The 26766-nt window shown below is 40.0% G+C and overlaps 1 protein-coding gene across 2 annotated transcripts; it reads left to right on the forward strand.

Moving 5' to 3' along the window:
- The first annotated feature begins 2586 nt into the window (after window positions 1-2586).
- Window positions 2587-25365, forward strand: birc2 (baculoviral IAP repeat containing 2). 2 transcript variants are annotated; one of them, XM_088320608.1, is made up of 13 exons: window positions 2587-2719; window positions 8277-8408; window positions 8983-9052; window positions 11445-11725; window positions 13951-14256; window positions 15026-15305; window positions 17019-17118; window positions 17201-17279; window positions 17357-17405; window positions 19893-20135; window positions 20212-20310; window positions 21810-21965; window positions 24237-25365. In XM_088320608.1, the coding sequence occupies exons 3-13, from the start codon at window positions 8998-9000 to the stop codon at window positions 24470-24472; spliced, it is 1884 nt and encodes a 627-aa protein (XP_088176734.1). In that variant the 5' UTR covers window positions 2587-2719; window positions 8277-8408; window positions 8983-8997; the 3' UTR covers window positions 24473-25365. The 2 variants fall into 2 exon arrangements, with proteins under 2 accessions (XP_088176734.1, XP_088176732.1); XM_088320606.1 differs by having other exon boundaries at window positions 8277-9052.
- The last annotated feature ends 1401 nt before the right edge of the window (window positions 25366-26766 follow it).

Below are 26766 nucleotides of genomic sequence, written 5' to 3' on the forward strand. Positions count from 1 at the left end.
TATATATATATATATATAATGTGTGTGTGTGTGTATATGTATATGTGTGTGTGTATTTACAGTGCATCCGGAAAGTATTCACAGCGCTTCACTTTTTCCACATTTTGTTATGTTACAGCCTCATTCCAAATTGTATTAATTTAATCTCTTATCTCAAAATTCTACACAAAATACTCCATTATGACAATGTGAATAAGTTTTTTTTTTAAACTTTTTTTGAATTTATTAAAAATGGAAAACTAAGAAATCACATTTACATAAGTATTCACATCCTTTGCTTAATACTTTGTTGATCCACCTTTGGCAGCAAATACAGCCTCAAGTCTTTTTGAATATGATCCCACACGTTTAGCACACCTACCTTTAGGCAGTTTTGGCCATTCTTCTTTGCAATAAGTCTCAAGCTGAATCAGGTTGGATGGGAGACGTTTGTGCACAGCCATTTTCAGATCTCTCCAGAGATGTTCGATCGGATTCAAGTCTGGACTCTGGCTGGGCCACTCCAGGACATACACGGAGTGGTTCTGAAGCCAATCTTTTGAGATCTTGGCTGTGTGCTTTGGGTCGTTGTCCTGCTGAAAAATGAACCTTCGCCCCAGCCTTAGGTCAAGAGCGCTCTGGATCAGGTTTTCATCCAGGATATCTCTATATATTGCTACATTCATTTTTCCTTCTATCCTGACTAGTCTGCCAGTTCCTGCTGCTGAAAAAACATCCCCACAGCATGATGCTGCCACCACCATTCTTCACTTTAGGGATGGTATTGGCCTGGTGATGAGCGGTGCCTGGTTTCCTCCAAACGTGGCGCCTGGCATTCACACCAAAGAGTTCAATCTTTGTCTCATCAGACCAGAGAATTTTGTTTCTCATGGTCTGAGAGTCACTCAGTAGGCTTTTTGGCAAATACCAGACGGCCTTCCATGTTCCTTTTACTAAGGAGTGGCTTTCGTCTGGCCACTCTACCATACAGGTCTGATTGGTGGATTGCTGCAGAGATGGTTGTCCTTCTGGAAGGCTCTCCACTCTCCAAAGAGGAACGCTGGAGCTCTGACAGAGTGACCATCGGGTTCTTGGTCACCTCCCTGACTAAGGCCCTTCTTCCCCGATCGCTCAGTTTAGAAGACCGGCCAGCTCTAGGAAGACTCCTGTTGGTTCCAAATGTCTTCCATTTACGAATAATGGAGGCCACTGTGCTCATTGGGACCTTCAAAGCAGCAGAATTTTTTCTGTATCCTTCCCCAGATTTGTGCCTCAAGACAATCCTGTCTCGCAGGTCTACAGACAGTTCTTTTGACTTTATGCTTGGTGTTTGTGCTCTGACATGCACACTCAACTGTGGGACCTTATTTAGACAGGTGTGTGCCTTTCCAAATCATGTCCAATTGTTAAGGGTTTGAGGGTCAAACAGAGTTGCTGGATACAACCGGAATGTTTGATGTTTGATCTTACATTACACATTACACATAATCCAGTGTTTTTCCAAATTGCTCAGTCCGCAATTGAATGGATTTGGGAGTACAGTCCATAAACATGCCCGATTAAAGTCGCCGTCGACGATAAAGCTCCGTTGGGGTGTGCAAGCTGCTGTTTATTGATAGCAGCGGGCAAGAGATTTAGGGCTATGCTAACGTTAGCATCCGGTGAAACGGTTAGCGGTAGAAGGTAAACAGCAAACACAAAGACCACAGTTAACTCTCCCGGTACATAGAAGGGTCTGCACGATACTGCTGGAAACTCCATATCGAGTGAGCAGTGTGTGTCAATGGTTCAGCTGTTATTGTAGCGCGTAGTCTCCAACCCCTGTTTTGGTTGGAGTCTTCGTCTCGTTCGAGCCGGTGATGTAATGCGGCGTTGGGAAAGCCAGGACTCCGTAATGACAAAATAAATACTCCAATTCCGGACGTTGTTGGTGGCGATCCGCAGCTCAAATTCATTCATTGTGGACGATGGATCTGGCGTTGGTTGAACATGCTTGAGAGCGCGGGTCTGTGTGGTCGCCTTCTTAGCTCAGACCCGACTGTCAGCCTTTTCCTTTTGCTCCGTCGTATGTGTATATATGTATATATATACAGGTATATATAGATATATATCTATATATCTATATATATGGGTGTATGTATATGTATGTATATATATATATATATATATATATATGTGTATGTATGTATATGTATATATATATAAATATATATATATATATATATATATATATATATATATATATATATATACATGTATGTGTGTATATGTACGTGTGTGTATGTATGTATGTGTGTATGTATATGCAGGGTTGGGTAGGGTTACTTTAACTTGATTACTTTCAATTACTTTTGGATTACTCCAATACCAAATTTGCTAAAAGACACTAAATATGAAAAACTAAATATTGATAAAATTATGACTCACAACACGTGGTAAGCTTTCTCTCCTGGCTTTGAGCTCTTTGATCTCCGGCAAAACTAACATAAAATGCGACAGAAACTAAATGAAAATAAATCCAAACAGCCTGCCAACATCATTTTTGCTGTTCCATGTATTCTGTTACTCCCCAAACCTGCACAAAATGTAGTAATTTTATTTTATCCCAGAATATTTTAAAATTCGAAGTACTGTATGACAGTGGTTTTAGTTTTGTGAACGCGGAAGTAGGTAGGCTATTGACCAAACCGGGCGGAAGTGATCACCCCGGGACTTTCCGTCACCGAACAATCAATTAACCGTGAGTACGGGTTTAAAAATATTTTTGTGCGGTGTGGAATTTGTTAAAATATATTATGGTTGTACTAGCTTCTGACTAATGGAATCCTTAATGCGCATTTCTTTTCTCACTTCGATAAATCGAGCGTGCTTGCGGGCACCAGTAGCGTTAGCAGGCCGTTTTTTAATATACATCAAACGTGCTTGCTTAAAATGATTTAATTTGTTCTTTTATAACTATATTTATTTTAAAGACCATACTACATTATTTATATAACGTTATGTATCGACTCGTTAAAACAGAAAGCTCTATGATTCATCAAAGAAACGACAACTGTTTTTTTTTTAACGACAACCAATAATTATCGTTAGATTGGATATTTTCTCCGTCTATTTTTCCTAATTCTTGAATCTTCATCAGCGGTTTTCGTGTAACATTTTGGTGGGTTCACGTCAAGCAGCTGGTTTAATTTTGACCTTTTTGAGCCACACCTTTTATGTTTTATAAAGACAAAATTAAACTCAAACACACTCTCTATACAAAAGTTTCAATCTGACTTGATAAAATATATGAAATATTAATAATAATGTTGCCTGAGCGCCATGTCAACAAATATTAAACTTTAAATTTGTCGACCTTCCACAGTTAAGACCAGTGATGGCAAAATCAACCCCCATAAAGCAGTGAAGCCCTGCTGGGAAATGCTCCACACAGATATAAGGGGGTTCAAGATGATTCATTTTGACTACGCCGTCATATGGACTGAAAAGTTTATAACATGCTTGGTGCATGCGATAAAAATGGGGTGTAAAATAGACTCCGAATACAAAACCATATATTTGAAGAATGTATCAAGAGACAGTGTATTATGTTTTGTATTGTTATCTTGTTCTTATGCAGCAAGTGTAAAAGTGAAATAGGAGGTAAGTGATTATTCTTTTTTTTTTTTTAACAATAGTCTTTTTCGGAGCTTTTTTAAGGCAGTTTCTTTTTCGTACAGAATTTCACCTGCCCATAAAAATCTCTTTCACGTGGTACATACAGTCGTAGGCAAAAGTTTGGGCACCCCTGCTCAAACGCAAGATTATCCTTTATAAATCATTGGTTGTTCGGATCAGCAATTTCTGTTTAATATAGCATATAGCAGACACAGTGATATCTGAGAAGTGAAATTAAGTTCATAGGATTTACAGAAAGTGTGCAATGATTACTTAAACAAAAGTTGGCAGGTGCATAAATTTGGGCACCCTTGTTGTTTTATTGATTTGAATACCTTTAGCACTAATTATTGGAACACAACATTTGTTTTGTAAGCTCCTTGACCCTTGACCTACATACACAGGTGAATCCAATCATAAGAAATGGTATTTAAGGTGGACAGTTTCACATTGTTTTCCTCTTTGCATCTTCTCTTAAGAGTGGCAACATGGGAGCCTCAGAACACCTCTCAAATGACCTGAAAACAAAGATTGTTCAACATCGTGGTTTAGGGGAAGGATACAAAAAGCTAGCTCAGAGATTTCAGCGTTCAGTTTCCACTGTGAGACATAGTGAGGAAATGGAAGACCTATAGGCACAGTTCTAGTGACAGGCCAAGAAAAATCTCAGAAATGCAGAGGCGAAGGATGGTGAGAACAGTCAAACTCAACCCACAGACCAGGTCCAAAACACCTATAACATGATCTTGCTGCAGATGATGTCTCTGCGCATCGTTCAACTATTCAGGGCACTTTGCACAAGGAGTTATTTTATGTGAGAGTAATGCGGCAGAAGCCTTTTCTGCGCACGTGCCACAAACCGAGTCACTTGAGGTATGCTAAAGAACATTTCAACAAGCCATCTTCATTTTGGAATAAGGTGCTGTGGACTGATTAACTTAAAATTGAGTTATTTGGACATAACAAGGGACGGTATGCATGGCGGAAGAAGAACACAGCATTCCAAGACAAATGCACTTGCTACCCACAGTAAAATTTGGTGGTGGTTCCATCATGTTGTGGGGCTGTGTGGCCAGTGATGGTATTGGCAATCTTGTTAAAGTTGAAGGTTGCATGGATTCCAGTCAGTATCAGCAGATTCTTGCAAACAACAAAGCTGAAGTTGCGCCGGGGCTGGATACTTCAACAGGACAACGACCCCAATCACTGCTCAAATTCTACTAAGGCATTCGTGCAAGAGGATCAAGTTTAATGTTCTGGAATGGTCATCTCAGTCCCCAGACCTGAATATAATTGATTAGCTGTGGTGTGATTTAAGCGGGCTGTCCATGCTCGGAAACCTGACTGAAGTGAAGTTCTTTTTCAAGACGAATGTATGAAAATACCTTCAACCAGAATCCACACCCTCATTGGAAGCTATAGGAAGCGTTTAGAGGCTGTTATTTCTGCAAAAGTAGGATCTACTAAATATGGATGTAATTTTTCTTTTGGGGTTCCCAAATTTATTCACCTCTCTACTTTTGTTCAAGTAATTATTGCACACTTTCTGTAAATCCTATGAACCTCATTTCATTTCTCAGATCACTGTTTGTCTGCTATATGATATATGTAACTGAAATTGCTGATCCAAACAACCTATGATTTATAAAGGAAAATCTTAAACGATCAGGGGTGCCCAAACTTTTGCACACGACTGTATAACGCAGGGGTGCATAGATGTGTGATAGCAAGTTTGTAAGGATTTTGAAGTGCATATTTCTTAGATTCCCAGTACTGAAAGGCACTTTCAACTATGGGGGCATTTCTTTACAGCTTTTATTTCGAACTACACTCAAAGCTAGCGAATCATTTCCCGAATCAGTCTCATGGTACATCAGCTTTGCGGAATTTTAAACTTCACTGCTTTTGTCACCAACACACACTCCAACCCGCGGTTCATCAACCACTCATCTAAAATACACTGCACATGCTTCAGAGATTCGAGCCGAGGAGCGCATCGCATCAAAGATTCTTGAAGTTCATTTTAATATAATATTTGTTGTTAATAATGTCAAGTCAAGTCATGTGTTTTTGTGTTGCCTTTAATCACAAGAAGACACAAAGGGCTGTACAGACAATACACAGACATTATCAACATAAAATATAAATAATAACAGAGTTTTTAAAAGTTCCTCAAGCTCACAATATCCCTAAACTTGATGTCCCCTGCCCACTTCCCGAAGATAGCTGGGATGGGCTCCAGCACCCCCGCGACCCTACTGAGGATACGCGGTGCAGATAATGGATGGATGATCTAATATGTTCAAACATTACTACCTACAAAACTAAAGTAAAATAGTGTAGAGCGCCCACTAAAGTTTTGTAAACTACATAATTAAATAATCAATGTTTAGTACTTCATTAATATTTTTGATTTATTTTAGTATATGGCTATTTTAAAGTAGTTTTAGGGTGTTGTTTATATGCGATGTAGGCATATATGCAAATATATACTTAGTTTTGGTTTTGCTGGTCATTTTCGTTTTTTGAAAAAGGGTGAATATAGTCTAATCTCTTTGTTTTAAATGGCACAATCCTTTCCCTCGATAAATTTGAGAAGTGGACATTTGTTCTTGATTTGGTTCGCAGCCTATCTTATTTGTAATCATTTTATATTGAACCTTGCATCAATGCAAACAAAATTGGCATTAAACAGTCAGACGCTAAAAGGTTAACATGGAGAAAAATACAAAGAGCAAAATATGAAAATGAATGATAAAATATATAAAGTAAAAATAAAAATGATAATGACATGTTTATCCCAACACAAAGGGCTGCCTTTTAAGCATATTACATATGATCTGCACTTGGAGAATTACTCGGACATCCTCGACCCCTGGTGGCCCCAAAATTGAGGGTCGAAGTGTGGGTGGTCGACAACACATAGACAAGCAATGAACAGCATTTGAATGTTTGGACTTTATTAGGGAGTGGACAGCATGAATAACATTCATTAACACATAAGTGGTGGGCTCAAAACAAGTTATGCCCAGAGTTGGTTTGTAAAAATGTCACTAAATACTGCAACTAAGAAGTATTTACCTTCAGTTATGGTCGTCTCAGTACTAACCTTGGGAATGGAGTGGTCATTATTTGTTCTCCATTCCATTTCCTACCTACTAATCTTTGGGCATGTTTGAAATCTTCAAAGTCCTCTCAAGTTTATTGTGGATCTCATCTCATTAGCCGTACCGCTTATCCTCATTAGGGTCGCGGGGGGGCTGTGGGCAGGGGACACCCTGAACTGGTTGCAAACCAATCGCAGGGCACACGGGGACAGACAACTCACTCGCTCATTCACACCTAGGGACAATTTTGGACCGACCAATTCACCTTAAATGTATGTTTTTGGAATGTGGGAGGAAACCGGAGTGCCCGGAGGAAACCCACACAAACACGGGGAGAACATACAAACTCAGCACAGGAAGTCTGGAGCTGGATTTGAACCCACGCAGGAGGTTCCCATGACATGAACTGTGCCGCACAAGCGGTAACCACTGCGCTGCCGTGCTGTATTGTGGATCATTTATCATTTTTTCATCAATGCGCCAAGTTTACGCTTGAAAGAATATCCAGAAAACGGTAAAAAGAGGACCTCACACTCATTTTGATGCATCTCGATAAGACACACAGAAAAATTCCTAATGACATTTCTGTTTACTAGCCTTAAAGGAAGATAAGCATTACACCGCTCTTTCCCCTAGGAGGGAAACACTGTTTTGCACTAAATGCGTCAAAATAGTGATTTTTATCTCATAGCCAGATGTACTCATGAAAAGAGCATTGGTTTGCTTTGGCCATTATATATAAAATTATTTTTAAATTTATATTTTAATGTGGTTTTCAAATGCTTGAGTATTGGTGAAGTGCTTGAAAATGCTTGAACTTGTTGCGATTGCCATGTTTCCTGGCAGTCTGACTCTATAGACAACACAATAAATGAAGGAAAATAAAGTGCGTGAAAATGACGCCGACATGCCTGCTCTGGAGGCTTATCATTATGGCTCATTGGAATTTTTGATTTTTTTAATGAGAGATTATCAAGATTAATAAAACATTATGCACCAAATGATCTAGTATTTATTTATTTCATATGTTTTGCCGGAGTTTCTGAAAAACACATGAACTATGAATTAAAATATTTGCAGATGTACAACACGTTTTGCAAAATACAAAACAATTTTAGGTTTTAACACACAGATTTAAAGTCGAACAACAACACAAAATCCCTAGAAATGCAAAACAAAAAAGGAAGAAATTCAAAATATGAACTCTTCCGTGCTATAAATAAATGATAAAGTGCAAAAAAGCCCAAATATTTCCAGTTCTATTTTAACCAATTCAGACACAGATCCTCTGAAAAACACACAAAAAATAGAAATTAAAATAAGTTTTAAAACAAAGCAAAGGATAACCCGTCTCCAATATTTAAAGATAGATACATTCTGCTTTGGAGCAATCAATTTAATTAAAATAAGTCAGAATTCTGGCTCATTTATCTGCTTATACATACATAATTACAATAGCATGTATTGATAACTGTAATAATGTGAAGATGCAGTTTAATAATTGATGTTTACTGTGTTTTTTTAATCATCCAGGTGCTGTAAAGATCAAAAGAATAGGAATTTCTGTTGTTTTTTTTCATTTACACATTTTTTTCCACCCTGGGTTTTCCGCTCTCAATGGAAGGCTAGGCCCACAAAAGGAGATGCCCTAAACGAGGGGGAGAGGTTTGAGATTTTGGTTGTGTGTGTGTGTGTGTGTGTGTGTGTCAGCTTTTATCAAATTAATAACAATATGTGTATATATTTTTTTCTAAAAATGTCAACTTAGTTCTTGTTCTCCTTTTAGTGTTTTAGAAATAACAGCAGTCAAGTTAAACACAGGACAAAATACAGGGAAACCAATTTTCATGCAAATTTTAACTACTGTAGTAGTAGAAATATACAGTTTAATGTCTCTTTTGGAAAACCAATAGCCAAAACTTTTAACACGTACTGTCCGTGCAAAACACAAAAAAAGTTGAGAAAAAGTTAAAACATGTGCATGGCAAATTTATTGAATGCTCTCATAGATCCAGGCTGATTTCCCCCTCTCTTTTGCATCCCCCCTAGAATTCACTATTTCATGTAGGTGAGAATGGATAGTGGTTCTGATTAGTTCCTTTCATTTTTCTTTGTATCGGTGGGTTTTTCTGTGTGAGTGTGATTTAGCCATCTCAAACATCTCCCCCTCCAAGGGGCACCTCCCATGTCCTACTAATTTTCCTCATCCCAAAACATGGAAACTCTAATTCAACTGAAGAACAACTCGTATCTGATGGGCCTTTGTCGTAGCGGACCGCCACCTGACCTGCAGTATGACAACTCTTCAGGTATTCAGCTTTTTGTTACTTTCTAAGACTTCCAATAAGACATTTTGGTTCTTGATCTCCCGAAAGTGAAAATATTGACTTCATAAAGGCAAAATATGTTAATTTTTGTGATTGTTGAAAAACGTTTTCCCCCACGTCATACAAAATCGTTTTCCAACATCATACCATCTAAATACACTTCAAAGAAAATCAAACTTCATCAAGAATAAGATTTGACCGTGCTTAAAATTGTCATTTAATAATAAAAATATTCCTTCCCGACCTGCTTATATCTTGAATTGAATTCCTACTGCTTTCAAGGCCCAACTTTTTTGTCACAAAAATACTTACACCGAGTTACGTAAAAACATAAAAATGCTACGTCATTACCCATTGTCTATCCCCATATCATTTTTTTTAAATTGGGAATTAATTTATTTGTTGAGTTAAATCACATTTTAAAAAAAAAATTTTATCCTTTAAAATATACACAAATCACGTATTATCTTGAAAATGCCACTTTTTCTTTGAAAGTATTTACCGTATTTTCCGCACTATAAGGCACACCTAAAAGCCTTTATTTTTTTCAAAAGCTGACCATGTGCCTTATAATACAGTGCGCCTTATATATGGATCAATATTAAGTCGCAAGGTCTCACAACTAATGCAAGCAGCCGCCGACTAGATTTTTCCTCGTAGGCGATGTGGTCCGCGGTGTAGGCTGGGATACATATGCCGGCGTTTCATTTCCCAGCCAATGTGTCAATCATTATTTGAATCGATCACTATTGGCAAGTTATTCGGAGGTAAAGAGGGCGGATCCTTTTTATCATTTACAGGCTCGCATAGGCTAAAGGGGCGAAACCAAGTCTGCAATTGGCCGAAAAAGATGAATGTGAATCACAGGTTGGGTTGCACGGCATAGAGAAACATTTTTTATTATTCTGTATTTGTAAATATTTTACTCTCCTGGATTTACTACACTCACGGATATAAGAGGACCATGGTTGCACATTATTGTTGAACGCAACGACTTTGGTGAGCTACTCCAGCTATATGTTTTCCCGGTGTCTTGTTTAGAACAATCTTGATGTTTCTGTGATGAGTTGAGTGAATTCAACTCAATTCCAAGTGTTTATTGTCATATGCACAGTAAAGTTGCGAGCGAAAAAGAAAATAGAAACTAAGGAATGGTTGGCATTTCTTGAATCCCAAGACCTTAACCTTCCGAATGATATTTGGAACGATGCATTTGAGTGACATCGTACAGACACTGTTTCCGTACATGTCTGTGACACGTATTTGCTTCTTTGCTTTCGGAATGTTAAGGGGGTAATAAGTTTGACTGAACTATCTGACTGTTTTGTCAACGTTCCCATTGTAGCGCCTTATAATCCGGTGCGTCTTATGTATGGAAAATTTACGACCAAAAATTCTTTTTTGGGGGTGCGCCCTATAACCCGGTGGGCATTATAGTGCGGAAAATACGGTAGTTTAAAGTTGAGTAGACACTCAAAATAAGACGAAGACAGGTTTTGAACTTTTAAGGAGGACATAGGGTGATGTATTGTAATGTATTTCAAAGTCTTGTGCAGTTCTTTATGGTGGTGAAGAAAGTCTGAGGCTTTAGATCAGGGATGTAATAATGGTCTGTAGTCTGTAGAGCCCTTTGAGACTTTGTGGTTAAGGGTTCTACGAATAAACATGATTTAACTTGACAGGGAGTGAAGCCATCAGATAAGAAAGTCCAAACTGTTCTAAAGGCCCTCCCCGGAGCCCTTTCTTTTTATTACACCTTCAAGGTTGCAATACCAGATCCGCCTTAAAATGTGTTATAGTCAAAGAACAGCAATACGATTGGCCGATAGCAACAATAATGTAATTGTTAAAATAACGAACAACAGTCAGCAATAATAGTCAAAATAACAAACTGGCATCCTGTGAATTCACCTTTGGAATTGTAAAATATTAAAACACAATAAACACATTTCGTACATAGTATTATTTCAAACTATCTATTATATAAAAATATACGTACATAAAGGTTAAGCATGATTATCTCAGGACAAATTTAAAGTTTTGTGAAAGGAGCTTTACAAAATGTGTAACTTTGTTACTCTCTGCGACCATCTGCTAGCTTATGTCATCAATGCAGCCACAGTCTGCTCATTCATTATGCCTGTGCAAGAATGTGGATTTATTAAAACTCAAGCCCAAAAACTTTTTTTAATCTTTGGATTGGTTTGTGTTGGAGTTTGGACTCTACCTGAGGCAGGTATTTTCTTACTTTCACTATTTTCATGCTACACTGGTCATGTCCAATCTGGTTGACTACTTGTTTCACAACGCTGCTATCAATGACAAATAAAGACAATTCAATTCAATGGCTGTTTTTCCCGGTTTGGTCCAACAGAGCTGTTCCGCATCTCCACCTTCGCCCGTTTCCCGGCGTCGGCCATCAGCGAACGCAGCCTGGCGCGCGCTGGCTGGTTTTATACGGGCGTTGGCGACTGTGTGCAGTGTTTCCGGTGCAACGTGACAACAGAGGGCTGGGTGGCAGGCGACTGTCCTGCGGAAAAGCACCGGCAACTGTCACCTTCTTGCTCTTTTGTTCAGAGTCTGCCTTCTGCCGCAAACCTGCTCTCTTCGTCGCACTCTGCATTTTCACCACTACGTGTTGCTGCCGCTGCACCGGTAAGGATCGATTTTCAGTATTCACTGCTTTCCTATTGTTTTTAAACGTTCAAGCATTCGTTTTACAAAAAAAACTACTGTAAATTGTACCTAAAAACATTTACCGTAAATTCCAGACTATAAGCCGCTACTTTTTCCCCAAACTTTATACCCTGCGGCTTATTCAGTGATGCGGCCAATTTATGTAATTTTTCAAACGGCTGCCAGCGGCGCTCGACTACCAAAGGTAAGATTTAGACCGGTGGAATATATGCGCCGAGGAAGACTGCAACTTCTTGGTTTGACTTGCGGCGAGAAATCTTTCACTAAAACTGGCCGCATGCGAAAGGCTTTTTCGCAAGTCTGCCAGTGGATCCTGACGGCGTGGGGCAGGATAAAAAAATCCACCATCACCAACGGGTTCCAAAAAGCCGTGACGAAGAGGAGAAGAGTGAGACTGCGGGAGCGTGGGACGACGTCTATATGACACCGTTTCTTTCCGACACTGAGAAAGACGACTTCGATGGCTTCAGTTGTAAGGAGGAAGATAAGAACGGTTTACCGTGATTTTTACAAGTACGGTATGTTTTTTTAACAGACCCGTTTACTGTGTTGCAAGCGTGGTGCTACCATTAACTGCCCTGTCAGGCACCGTTTGGGATGAAAGTTATATTATTATTATTATTATTAAAGCTTTGAAAACTCTCTCGGTTTACCGTCTTTCTTTGTAAATATGTGTAACCCATGTATAATATGTATTTGCACCTGTATATTTTTGTAATGTGTTTATTCAAGACACTTATTCTGATATGTTTTGCGAATTAAAAAAGAGGGGCGTAGCAAACACGGGCTGACAGGAAGTGGGGTAAAGGTGAGTGAGACCTGTTGTCGCGGTGGACAAAAGTGGATATAAATTTTTCCCACCCTTACCTTTGGAAATATAGACTTTTTTTCCTTTGATTAGTTTCAACGGGTACCCGGACTCTGCAGGTCTGCATCAAACCTTAAGTACCGGTATCATTTTCTGTTCATTTTGCCGGCTGTGATTTTTGGACTGTGTACTTCAATGAAGGACATTTAGTTTCAACCGCGCGACTTGAAGTCAGGTCTGGATAAATGTAATGTTTGTGTTACAATTTTTTAACGTGGGCACATGCGGCTTATATACAGGTGCGGCTTGTGTATGTACGAAATCGGTTTTCCTCTGAAAATGTGGTGGGTGCGGCTTATAATCAGGTGCGCTCTATAGTCCGGAATTTACTGTATTTATTTATGTCTCACACAAATTTTGACAGAGGTTTGATTCCACCATCATACATAAACACAAACACAAAACATACACTTGACACACCCATAAATAACAGAAGGAACAACAGAAAAAAAAATAATAATTAAAAAAAATATTAATACAATACAATCAATACAATAAAAAATGGGGGGGTGTTTAGACATCAAGTAAAATTTGTGTGATAGGCTTCCTGCTTTTCTCGAATTGATCGATGGTTATTTTGTGTCCCTCTTTCTGCGTCTGCTGAATTTAACAAGATACTGTGGCTGTTTTCAAAAAATATAATACCAAGAAGCACTGACAGACAAAACATGCCGCCTACATAAAGCTGGAAAAAAACGCTGTGAAAAGGTGAAGCAACTGAAAGCTATTTTAACGACACAGAAGTGCTTTTTTACGTGACCTTGTGAGTCAAATGAGAATGCTACAAAGGCGAGCTACAAGGTTGGCAATGCTAATCGCCAAACATTGCAAACCTTTCACAGAGGGTGAGCTCATTAAAGATCTCTCTGAAAAGTTTGGACACCCCTGCCATAGGGATAGCTAAACGGCCAAATGTAATTTCATCAACTTCCAAAAGGGGGCGCGTCACTTTTGTTTTAATTTTATGAGGGATAAACGATAAAACTGTTTCATTATACTATAGGCCGCTATACTTGTATGTTAATTAATGCTTTGTTGATTTGATGATAGAATTACTGATTTAGTTAAGAACACACACATTGTAGTCAGATAAACCTTTTTTATTCAATATCATATACATTCAACAAGACCTCAATATTCGGATTCCAGATAGCAGGGATCGCCATATAACAATGTGGAGGTGTAACTAAATTACAAAGATGCGCTTCTGTTCTTAGTGGTAAGAGATTCCCCATGATCCCAGTGCTAGAAAAGTGACAATGCATTCTCTCTCTTAAATGGGTGAAATTAATTGCAAACAATTTATTAACTGTAGCTTCCAGGCCCAGGCCCAGCTGCTCCAAACCCGGCGGGTGTCCCAGGCGAAGAACAGGCTGGCTACTTAAACATGGGCTTCTCGGGACCGCTGCCACCCTCCAGTCCGCTCAGCTCGCGCAGCGTTGAGGACATGTCGCACCAGCGACTGGCCTGTAACAACCCAGCAATGCGGCGAGAGCAAGACCGCTTGGACTCGTTTCACTCTTGGACTTTGTCCGTCGTCACACCTGCTGAGCTGGCCAAGGCCGGCTTCTACTACCTGGGCCAGGGCGACCATGTAGCCTGCTTTTGCTGTAGTGGCCAGGTACACTGGTACTTTTAATACAGTGATACCTCGATGTAGAAGATTAATTCATTCCCTGGTCCTGCTTGTATTTAAAATTGGTTGTATATTATCTTCTGCTATTATAATTATCTCCATAAGAAATAACTGAAAACCAATGAATCATTTCTTGGCCTACCAACATCATCCAGGCTAACCTTAATTTGCTTTAAAACACATCTTACCCATTACTAAAAACACATTCAAATAGCAGTTGACCACAAAAGTACAGTAGTTGATACATAATATGATAATAAAACAACTTAAAAACCCCGCTTGGAAGGAATTGTGGAGGTGTTGCGTACCCGGTGGCTGTTCAGGGTGGCTCTTTCCATCAAAATGTGTTCTTTCCCTGGCTTCATCCCTCTCCCCTGCTGCTCATCTCCGGAGCACAGGAGACAGGATGGGATCAAAAAAACACGGGATCAGATCTCTATGGCAGGAAAAATACTCTCCCTCTAGTGGTTTTCTCTTAATATAGATATGCTTTTGCTTATAAGTGACCAAACAGAGATTCTAATCATGTGAAAACGTGTCTGGCGACGATTGTCAACAATGGAATTCATTGACTATTTCTATTACCGATTTTTATCGACAATGTCGACTAATCGCTGTAGCCCTAATGTCCTGCATGTCTTTTGTCCAAAAATCTTAAATTTCTTTTATCATGAGTGGCTCACATGTAAAAGTATTTCTGTAGGTGTTTATCAGTAACCAAACAGCCAATTTCAATTAAATATGCCATTGACAGCTGAGCAACTGGGAGCCGGGCGATCGTGCGGCATCAGAACACCAGCGCCACTACCCGAGCTGCCGCATGGTGCGTGGAGAGCGCACAGACAACGTGCCTCTGGCGGGGCCCTCGGCCCCTTCCACATCGATGTCGTCTTCTCAGCTGTCAGCCGCCGCTCTCAATGTGTCCAACCCGTGCATGCGGCAGAACGGCGAACGCTTGCTGACTTTCGTCAATTGGCCTACGCGCATCCCCGTCCGGCCTGAGCAACTCGCCAGGGCAGGATTTTACTATGTCGGTAAGCAAGACGTTCCTTTCAGTGATGGCTCTCTCTTGACAGCGAATCCAAAAGTTTACATAATACGTTTTCTTGACCGGTTCTGGCAGAAAAGTCCTTGTGTAAAAATACGTTTTTTCTTAGTCCAAAATAATTCCTCAATACAGGAGTCTCAAACTCAATTTACTCGGGGCCCGCCGGAGCTATGATCTGTGTAAAGTTGGGCCGACAAAAAAAACTTCGATAAAACGTTTCCACTTTTCTCAAATATATTTTTCTTTTAAATGCCACACAAGATAAGATCTCAAAATAAGAAATAAAAACATCAAGAATTAACGTGAAAATCAATCGGCGAAGTGAGTGATGAATCGATGTCTGCCCAGTGGTCTGAATTTTAAAATGAAGAAATTCAATTAAGTGTCGTTAAAAGGCGGGAGTAACTAAAACTCCCTTCGATAGCTAAATGCCTTGTCATCTAAATTACTTGTGCAGAAAAATAACACATTGTGCCTCGATTAACAACCATTTGTGGACTGTGTCCTCGTCAATCCAAGATAATTAGCACTGCAGTCAATATTATTATTTTTTCTTTCCATATACACACCAGTGGGACAAAAACCTACTCAAAACCAAACTCTATGTACTGACTAAAATTCAGAACACCTGTACAATCATAAAAGTCAGTACAAGCACTGTAACTCAGCCAAGCGACTGACCCTAATCTCTTACATCCCCTGCGCACATGACAAAGTGATGGAGAGGAGACCATGGATTGCTACTACTAAATATAATAAGATCATTTAACATACAGTCACTAGTCACCAACTAAGGATAGGTAGACAATAATTATTGGCCTGACAGTTATCGAACCGATAAGTGCCTAATGTGACATCAGTTTTTGGCCTGATAGGTAAAATATACAGAATTGTCACCTGCTGCCACACTAAAATATTCGATCAGCTGACTGACACTATTTGTGAGAAAGTAAATGTTCTTTACTTATAAAGCCCTTTTTAATGTTCTTCACACTTACCCATAAACACACACTCACACCCCGATAGCGGCAATAGAGGGGTTCAGTGTCTTTGCCAAGGACTCTTCAACATTGGAATCGACCTTTCGGTCCCAAGATGAGCGCTTTACCTCCTGAGCTACGTATGTATAATGATTTTTTTTTTTTTTATCAATAAAGTAGTAGCAATTTTTGGGTCTCCTCTATTGATTTGTCATATGCGCATGGGATGGGAAAGTTAAAGATAAGTCGCATGGTTCAGAATGCGTACAGCTGTGTGATTGTATGGCAGAATTTTAGTCAGGACAGTATATTGACCTTTATTTTGAGAATGTTTTTGTCGCACACCTGTGTTTGTTAATGCCAATTAAAGATTGACAGCTGCGCTAGTTAACATTTTCCGCTGATTTTTATAAATGTAAGAAATGGACGTTAATTAATTTATTTCCATGGTTGATTAAGTCTTAAGGTTGACATTTGGCAGCAGTTGATTTACGTGTGCGGCTTTTAATCGGGTGTGCTCTCGAGTCCAAAATTTATGGTAAGGTAATGTAAAAAAAACATCTCTACCACTTTTTAGAAACAGCATTTTTTTTGTAATATAATGCTGGGTCTTAACGGGGTTAAAATAAAAATTGTTAACTTCCTGAGAACATGCAGTATGCCTCTTAAAAAAACAATAAATGCTTTTTTAAAATAACCAAACTTATTTGTATGCCTAGGTCGAAACGATGACGTGAAATGTTTCTGCTGTGACGGAGGCTTGCGTTGCTGGGAGTCGGGGGATGACCCGTGGGTGGAGCACGCCAAATGGTTTCCTCGGTAATAAAGCTTAATTTTTATTTTATTTTTTTAAATAACTGACTGTTGTTGACAAACATGCTGTTATTTTTTTGTGGTTCAGGTGTGAGTATTTGCTGCAGGAGAAAGGCCAAGAATTTGTGCACCAGATTCAAGCACGCTTCCCTCGCCTCTTTGAGCAGGTTTGCTTAACAAGACAAACGTTTCAAATCATTTGTCAGCAAAAGAAAAAAACAACTTATCTCTTGTTTCCCAAAAGCTTCTGCCAAATGGGGACAACAACTCCAGAGAATTTGTGGATCCACCGGGTATGTTCCTACTCCACTCAAATAAAAGTCGAAAATGTGTCTAAAATAAGGTTAATGAGCGTTCCAAATCATTTTTTGTGTGTGTGTGTGTGTGTGTGTGTGTGTGTGTGTGTGTGTGTCATATATACATCTGCTATTTTTCCCACTTAAAATCATGGAGGGGTCTGAAATTTTCAGCATAAGTGCATGTCAACTGTGAGAGAGAAAATCTTATAAAAAAAAAAAATCCTGAAATTACAACGACTTTTGATCAACATTTACATGCCTGTACAATGTCATGCCACATATCATTGGAAAGCTTAAACTTTTGGGATACAAGACATAAACGCGATTTTAAAATATACCCATCTGAGAAATATCACGATCAGTCTCAAACAAGATACCCAAAAACTATAAAACCGAGGTAACTCACCATGACGTCCCTTGGCCATTTTTAACTTAAATGGCTTTAATATTTTTAAAATCAACCTTCAAATAATTGTTCAGTTACTTACTCAATACTCAGTCGGAAATCCTTTTGCCGAAATGACTGTTTAATGCGGCGTGTTATGGAGGCAATCAGATTGTGCCACTGCTATGGATGCTTCAATAGCGGCCTCAACCTCATCTACAGTGTTGAGTCTGGTGTCTCTCAACTTCCTCTTCACATTATCCTACAGATTTTCTATGTGGTTCTGGTCACGAGAGTTGACAGGCCAATTGTGCTCAGTAACTCCATTATCAGTAAACCATTTACCAGTGGTTTTGGCACTATGAGCAGGGTTCAGGTCTTGATGAAAAAATAAAATCTTCATCTCCCATAAAGCTTTCCAGCAGATACAAGCATGAAGTCCTCCAAAATCTTCTGCTTTTCAGGAGATAAAAGCATGAAGTTCTCCAAAATCTCCTGATAGCAAGCTGCATTGACGCCGCCCTTGATAAAACCCAGTACACCAGCAGTTGACAGCACCGCAGACTATCACTGACTGGGTACTTGAGACTGGACTTCAGGCATTTTGGCATTACCTTTTTGAGAGTCTTTCTCTAGATTCTGGCACCTTGATTTCAAAAGGGCATGTAAAATTTGGGTTTATCCTAAAAAAGTACTTTGAGCAACAGTACAGTGTTGCTTCTGTCGCCCAGGTCAGCCGTTTCTGCTTGTGTTTCTGGTACTGGTAAGTGGCTTGACCTGGGAATTTAGCCCACTTCCTTCACACGCCTGTGCACTTTGGCTCTGGATGCTTCTACTCCAGACTCAGTCCACTGCTTCCTCATGTCCCCCAAACCCTAGAATCGGCCATTCTCCACAATTTCCCTCAGAATTCGGTTACCTCTTCTGGTTGTGCAACGTTTTTTGCCACACCTTTTTTCTTCCCACTGAGGTGCCATGATGCAGCACTCTGGGAACAGACTATTCGCTCAGAAATTTATCTTTGTGTCTTTTTGTTTGATAATGAACTTTATCACAAAATGCTTTTTTTTTGAAGGACATGTATTTGAAGTTTCTCTCTCTTACCTTTACTCCTCTGGTGCCCCTGGGGGCAGCTAGAAAAAATGCATAAATTATCAGCATTTTTTGCATAAGCCGCCGGGTTGAAAGTTTAGTAAAAAAGTTGCGGTTCATAGTCAGTTTTACAGTATATAGGAAACAATTATAACTACTGGTTATAGTCGAGGTGTCTCACCAACGGACCCTGTTTTGGCCGTAAATTGCTAATTACTCTTTATATTGGAGCTAATTAAACAAGTTATATTCATTGTGAGACACTTTATGATGAAAAGCCACAAAACAAGCTTTAACTCAAAAGCTCTAGCAAAGAACGTAGTGAAATTTGACTGGGTGAACAGTAGTAATGGTTGGAGCTATACAAAGCGCGTGCACATTCTTTCTCCATTGCCCAGCACGTCTGCACTGAAGGTAAATACGTTGGTATCCTCGTTTGCAGTATTTTGTGAGTTTTACAAAAGAACTTTGCTAGCACCTTGTTTTGAAACCATTGCATGGGACAAAGATGACAGTCAAAGTAAGCCTCTACCCTCTTAATAATAATTTTATGGGACACAGGCTTTGGCATAATTATTGTTTCATAGATTTGATCAAATAATCTAACGTTGCACAGTGAAATAAAATGTTCTGAGGAATTCGCTTTTGTCTGGAGAGCAGTTTTTGTTGTACTTTGTGGCTCTTTCAAAAAGATATGCATTTTGCATTTGCTTTTGGTTTTTATGGCTCTTTGGGTCAAAAAAGGTTTTAAACCCCTGCTGTATAGTATAGAGGGGCGTATGCTCTTTATTTTTTGGATCAAACCATTTTATCTCATCGCGCTATGACAGCTATGCATGCAACATCAGAATTGGAATGCTACTGATGACATTTGCATGAGTATAATTTTTATCTCTGAGCCATATGTACATCTATATGGCTCACAAGCCATAGGTTTCTGACCCCTGTACTATACAAATAAATCTGACCTGACTAGGGTTAATGATTTTCCTTGGGCTCCCCAGTCGTGTACTTGGGCCCGGGTGACGAGCGTTGTGAAGACGCTGTGATGATGAACACGCCGGTCATCAAGTCAGCTTTGGAGATGGGCTTTGACCGCAGCCTGGTCAAGCAGACGGTGCAGAGCAAAATTCTCAGCAGCGGCGAAAATTACCGCACCGTCCAAGAACTGGTCTCAGACCTTCTCAGCGCCGAGGACCAGAAGAGGGAGGAGGAGCGGGAGATGATGGCTGAGGCCATGGCGTCAGGTACGTCAATGAGAAGCATTTACGGGCGTCGCTTTGAGTGTTTTACTTTAAAATGTGTTTGTACTGCGTGTTTCAGATGGCTTCACCTTCATCAAGCGACATCAGGCCGCTCTGGTGCTGCGGCTTAAGAGCGTCGAGCCTGTCTTGGAACATCTCCGGGAGCAAAATGTCCTCAGTAGGTTGACACGCTTTTGTGTTCAAATCTAGAAAAAAAAGGGGATTCCGGCAGGATTGGGTATTCATTAAAGGTGGGTTATACTAGGAATTTGGGTATTGTAAATACATAGTGATCGATACCTATTTGGTACCTTTGCCTGAAAATGTCATGATCAGCAATTATTACTGGGTTAGAAAGAAGGGGCTGTGCTATCTAAATGCAGATGTGGCGCTTTAAGGGAAATGGTGGAGTTGAAGTATCAATGACAGGTCAATAGTATCAATATGATCCACGTACTTGCCTTGTATTGATATTTTGGTCCATATGCCCACCCCTACTAATCATCCTTCATGTTTTCCTTATTTCCAATTGACCTTAAAATGCGTTATAAAAGACCAAATTTTTTAGTTCAATTATGCACAGAACTTGTAGTGTTCCTCCCGACGAACATGAAGATATGTTGCAAAATATTCCTCATGGCGTTCTCAAAGTTGCTCCATTTGGCATCTTTTTGCTACAGATGTGACGTTACCGGACACAGAAAAGACTCTTAACAATGGTGCGTCTCGTTGAAACAACATACGACACATGTCCAAAACAGACGACTATTGTAGTGAACAGCGATTGCATACAGCTTATTTCTGCTTGGAGATATTGTAACTTTGCTTACCGTGTCAGTGGGGGACTTGTGACCGTTTTATGCCAGTTATCTGGCTTGATCTCCAAAAGCTGCATGAGATGAGTTTTCCTGCTGCCGTTCCAGTGTGCATTCCCTTTTCCCTTTGCCAACGTTTAGGTTGGTGATTATGGCCTTTCTTTTATAATATTGTCCTGTTAGCTCATCGTTAGTGTCGGGGGTCTGCCAAAGGCTTCCAGTTTTTTTTGGTCTAAGTTAGCCCCGCTAGTCTGCTGTGTCAGTTTTTTTTCTTCCCAGCTCGGTTTATGTTGGTTCCCTGGTAGCCTGGCTGCTGCCTGCATGTCTTTAGTCAGCCAGCCTTATAATTTCCTGCCGATCAATCCCGGTTGGCCCTCTTTAGCAGCCGGCTAGCATGCCGTGTCTAAGTTGGGTTTGTCCCCGTTAGCTCTATGTGTGTTATTTTTGCCAGTTCGCCCCATTTTGGCTGCTTGCCATTTGTTGTACCACTGCTGCACCCACCTGTGACACAACACTTAGGCATTCACCACAAAAACTACCAAATTTGGATTAAAACGCTCAAAAAGATTGACTAATTAACACACATCATCAAGATATTACGTTAAATTGTGACTGGCTTGCAGGAGTGCCGGTGTTACTTGTATTATGTCACGGCTCAGGAAGTAAAAGACAAGACAGGCTTGTCTTTGAAAAGCATTATCGTGAAAAGATAATTGGAATATACCGATGAAATATATATCGATAAAATGCAAAAAAGGTACTGTTATCTCACATATTTTAGAATCCCTTTAAACGCAAGTCATTTGCAAACGTGCCGCTCTAAAGTCCGTTAGTTCATTAAATGTGTGTGATTTGTTTTCAGGTGCCGAGGAGTACAGCGACCTCCAGGTGCAGACGAGCCCCCAGCAGCAGACTGCTCGCCTCATCGAGCTCGTTCTCACAAAAGGCAACGCAGCCGCTGAAGTTTTTCGCAACTGGATCCAAAAGAATGATGTGCACCTTTTACGGGAGCTCATGGGTATAAAAAGAGAACATTACAAAGTGGATGCAAAAGTCACATTCTGCAGAAACATGGCAGTTATACTAGTACATCAAAATTGTCTGAAAATGGAATCAGTTGTGTGTACTATAGTGTTGGGCATGTTATTGCAAAAACACTAATTAGGTCATTTCAAATGCATCACAGTTATCCAGATTCACTTTTTCGTGTACACGTGTATACAGAACGAAATGTTGATACATCTGACCCGCAGTTTCCTTGAGCGTCAGCCGGGATAGATAAGATTAACCATGTCTTCATCTACTCAGAATTTTAGCGCAGCAGTTCGTCATCTCGCGGTTCGATGCCACTTCCAGTTGTTAAATGGTCCAGTTTATTGTCCAGAGAGCGAACGTTGGAGAGGAAAATGGATGGGAGAGACGTTTTGAAGGGTTTAGCCTTTAGCCTAGCTGTTAGCCCGGCCCGACAACCTCGCTTCCTCGTCCGGTCACGCCGTTGGCTTGCCACTCTGCTTCGCTGCTTTGTAGGCCGCTAGGTCTTGTTGACGTAGCAGTCCGTGGCTAATAAACACTCCCGAGTGGTCGTAGCACCGAGCGCTTGATGTCTGGATGATCGCATATCCAGCAAAAAAAAAAAAAACTGCGATCGTATATTAATCTGCAGTTCGAGCCGACTTTGTGCGCCGTCAAAACTGAGTCGAAGACTGGGTCTTATGGCCGAAGTGTAAAAAACTGTAGCGAGCCGATGTAGCCGCAGCTGAACAGGGGCGCTGCCATATTGAATGTCTCCAGATTACGGACATCAAAAGGGAGAGTATTATTACTTCATCTAGTTACAAATTAATCTGTATACTCGCATGGAAGCCAATTTCGACAAAATGAAAAGGTGTCCACCAGGGATCTTAAACTCAATTTACTTGGGTTGAGCTACAACTGAGAATTATTAAAACATTCCACTGTTGTCAAATATTTAAAAAAATATATACACAAAATAAGTTCTAATCTTAAAATAGCAATAAGACTTAATATGAAAAAAATACATACTGTAGATCCATCCAATTTTCTGTGCCGTATATCTTTACTAAGGTTGCAGGGTGCTGGATTTCATCCCAGCTATCTTGGAACAGTGGGCAGTTAAACACCCTGAAGTGGTAATAAATGAATCAATATTTTGGGTGACCTGCACTTGAGCAAATGCACTCAAATGAGCATCATGTGGGTTGCAATTGGTCCGCAGGCACCATGTTTGAGGCCCGGGTGTACACCAATATGTAAAAGCGGTGAACCCTTTTTACATTTTTTTGATTAGGCAATCTTGAGAATTTGCAAACAAACACTAAACTAAGACGCTATATATCCATTGTGTCATTGAGCTTCTAACCACACAAATAGCTACTGTATTTTTGCTAGTTTACTTTTTCCCCAATCATGGTATAATGCAAAAATAATTTTACAAATAGAAAAATTCAGTACACTTCAACCCTAAATTCTGTCCTTAGGTTTGCCCTATTGATTTCCTGTCTGTTTTTCACGTATAAGTCCCACTAAGCTGCCTACCATTCACTACTTGTGACACACAACCAAATAAAGCTGACCCCGTTTTGAATATTTCATTATGTAGATGTAAGTTTGTCTTGGCTGAGATTATATACAGTAAGTACCATAAATTCCGGATTGTAAGGCGCACCCGATTATAAGCCGCACCCTCTACATTTCGGGAGGAAGACGAATTTATTACATACACAAGCCGCACTGGTATATTAGCCGCATAACAGTTTTAACGGTGAGATCTTGTATAGATTTAATGTTTCTCTGTTGCTTGCTAGTTATCAGACATATTATATTGCACCTTTGATCCACTAGGTTGAAACACTTGTTTTCAGCGGAGGGGCTGAATCAAGATCCTAACCTGGCCGTCACGGGGCGACACATCTAGATTCTCATAATCGGCTGAATGAACGGAAAATTATAGTTTTTTATCATTTAATGCAGACCTGCAAAGTCCAGGTACCCGTTGAAAGTAATCCAAGGAAAAAAAGTGTATATTTCCAAAGGTAAGGGTGGGAAAAATGTATATGCACCTTTGTCTGCGGTGTCCACAAACACTCACCTTTACTGGTCCCTACTTCCCATAAGCAGAGGACTTTGTAATATACATCCTGCCTTAAATGAGTAGCGGAAGAATGCAGTAACAATAGTCGAGGAACTGAAAATAGTTTGGGTCCAGGAATGCATTCTATTGTAACACGACAGTCCCAAGATTGGTACAAAACTCTTGTCTTGTTTTCAGCTCAATCCAACGAAGCAGCGTCTCCCAGCCAGGACTTATCGGGTCTTCCCATGGAGGAGCAGTTGCGGCGTCTTCAGGAAGAGCGAACATGCAAAGTGTGCATGGACAAGGAGGTCAACATTGTCTTCATCCCGTGCGGACATCTTGTGGTTTGCAAAGAGTGTGCGCCATCTCTGCGCAAATGTCCCATCTGCAGAGGCTTGGTCAAAGGCACTGTCCGCACTTTCCTCTCTTAAGTTTCCCACATTTGTTAGCAAATATTAGTATTCTGTTTTCTGATTTTTCCCCACCGAAGGGGTGCCAAGGAAGTGAGCACAAAGTAAACTTGTATCTGATTTTCACGTTAATTCTTGATGTTTTTATTTCTTATTTTGAGATATTATCTTGTGTGGCATTTAAAAGAAAAATATATTTGAGAAAAGTGGAAACGTTTTATCGAAGTTTTTTTTGTCGGCCCAACTTTACACAGATCATAGCTCCAGCGGGCCCCGAGTAAATTGAGTTTGAGACTCCTGTATTGAGGAATTATTTTGGACTAAGAAAAAACGTATTTTTACACAAGGACTTTTCTGCCAGAACCGGTCAAGAAAACGTATTATGTAAACTTTTGGATTCGCTGTCAAGAGAGAGCCATCACTGAAAGGAACGTCTTGCTTACCGACATAGTAAAATCCTGCCCTGGCGAGTTGCTCAGGCCGGACGGGGATGCGCGTAGGCCAATTGACGAAAGTCAGCAAGCGTTCGCCGTTCTGCCGCATGCACGGGTTGGACACATTGAGAGCGGCGGCTGACAGCTGAGAAGACGACATCGATGTGGAAGGGGCCGAGGGCCCCGCCAGAGGCACGTTGTCTGTGCGCTCTCCACACACCATGCGGCAGCTCGGGTAGTGGCGCTGGTGCAAAATGCCCAACTAACATGTGCTCCTCAGCAATGTTCCACGGGTCTGAGCGTTCACAAAAAGTCGGTGAGCAACGCTAGAAACGATAGTGAGGAACAGGAATCCCAAGTGTGGCAACTAATCCATTATCAAACATGTCCAAAACTTGCTGTCAAGTTACATTTCGCTGAGTTTCCGGCAATGCAAAATGATTTCTCTTTTGAATGAATTGACTAATGTACTATTGCAAAGGTTGTACGGCCTACAACGATTTGTTTTTACAATTCTTTCACAAGATTTCCATTTTTATCCCCCCTGGTATCTTTTGTCACTTAATACTAACATTTTTGGGGGCTTAGTCAGTTGCACGATACACAACTGTAATTACATTTTGTAGGGAAGTTCAATGTTGGCAACAAGATTGTTTTGATGGAAATTATTTAAATGCAACACAAACTTTTTCCCAGTTTTTTTACTACTTTTTTAAAATTTCTTTAAAAAAAAAATCCATCTGTTTATTTCCTTTTCTTTCTGGCTTTTTTTTCTGAATTTTTCCTGCTCATTTTTCTCTCCTTGTTTTTTTTCCCAGCTCTTCATTACTTTTATCATTTTAGTATTTTTTTTATTTTTTGTTCTATTGCCCCCCCCTTCATTTAAGCAATTTTGTGCAGCATTTTAGATAATATTTGGTCGTGTAGGGAATAAAGAAGCAAAAACCACAAGAGCCGTTTTGGACCCAAAAGAGCAGATTCTTTTTAGTAAGCCGAGTTGAAGAAGCCGGTTCTCGAAAAACTTTACTCAACTTCATTCTACTTCAACCTTGACTTCCAAATACCGCATTTAGAACACAGCGTCAGGGGAACCCTTGTATTTTTACATTCATGCACTGTAACTTTGACTTAATTCGCTTCTTAGCAATTTCGAGCCCTGATTTTTGTGAGCTGGCTAGATTTTCTTGTGCGCGGAAAAGCTCTGGGTAGTGCGCAATTGCGCACGCAGCTTAGAGGGAACATTGCTCTCCAGTCTTAAATTGGTTGCACGCCTAGATTGGCTCAAGTGTACTTTATTTTAATCAATTGATGGCCTAAAACCGCGATCGTGTTTTTTTACAACCCCTACTCCTATTAATTCTTTCCAGGAACTCCATTCCGAATTATTGGGGTAACACAGTTGCAGTCCATATTCAAATACAGACGCTATCCTACTTACGACCATTTGACTTACAAAAAACTGTCGATACATTTTTTACGGGATGTCAGAAAGTATCCAGACATTGTTAGATTTTGTGTTGTGTGCACCTTTTTCTGAGTACAGGACAGTTCTATAGTATTTCTTTCCACAGCTACTAACGTGTTGTGTGAGGTCACCCAGAGTTAAAAAGAAGGCTTCCTCTTTCAAGTTATGTAAACATACAGTCCAAAATGTAATGAATCTTCAGCGCGCTCAGAACATTTTTTGATATCGCATGCATCCATTCAATGTGGTTGGTGTAAAGGAGAGGCGAGCAGTTTTTTTTTTATGAGAGTGGAAAGAAAGCTTGATGCCGTTGAGAAAACCGTTTTTCGGCCACTTTTTACCACGGAGGACCCTTCAAAGCACATCTTCCAAAAGCAAGTTAGTTTATAGAGCATGTTTTAAATTACAAAACAATA

Source organism: Urocampus carinirostris, chromosome 17 (genome assembly GCF_059441175.1).
Source record: "Urocampus carinirostris isolate Australia breed hairy pipefish chromosome 17, RoL_Ucar_1.0, whole genome shotgun sequence".
Taxonomy (NCBI): Eukaryota; Metazoa; Chordata; class Actinopteri; order Syngnathiformes; family Syngnathidae; genus Urocampus; species Urocampus carinirostris.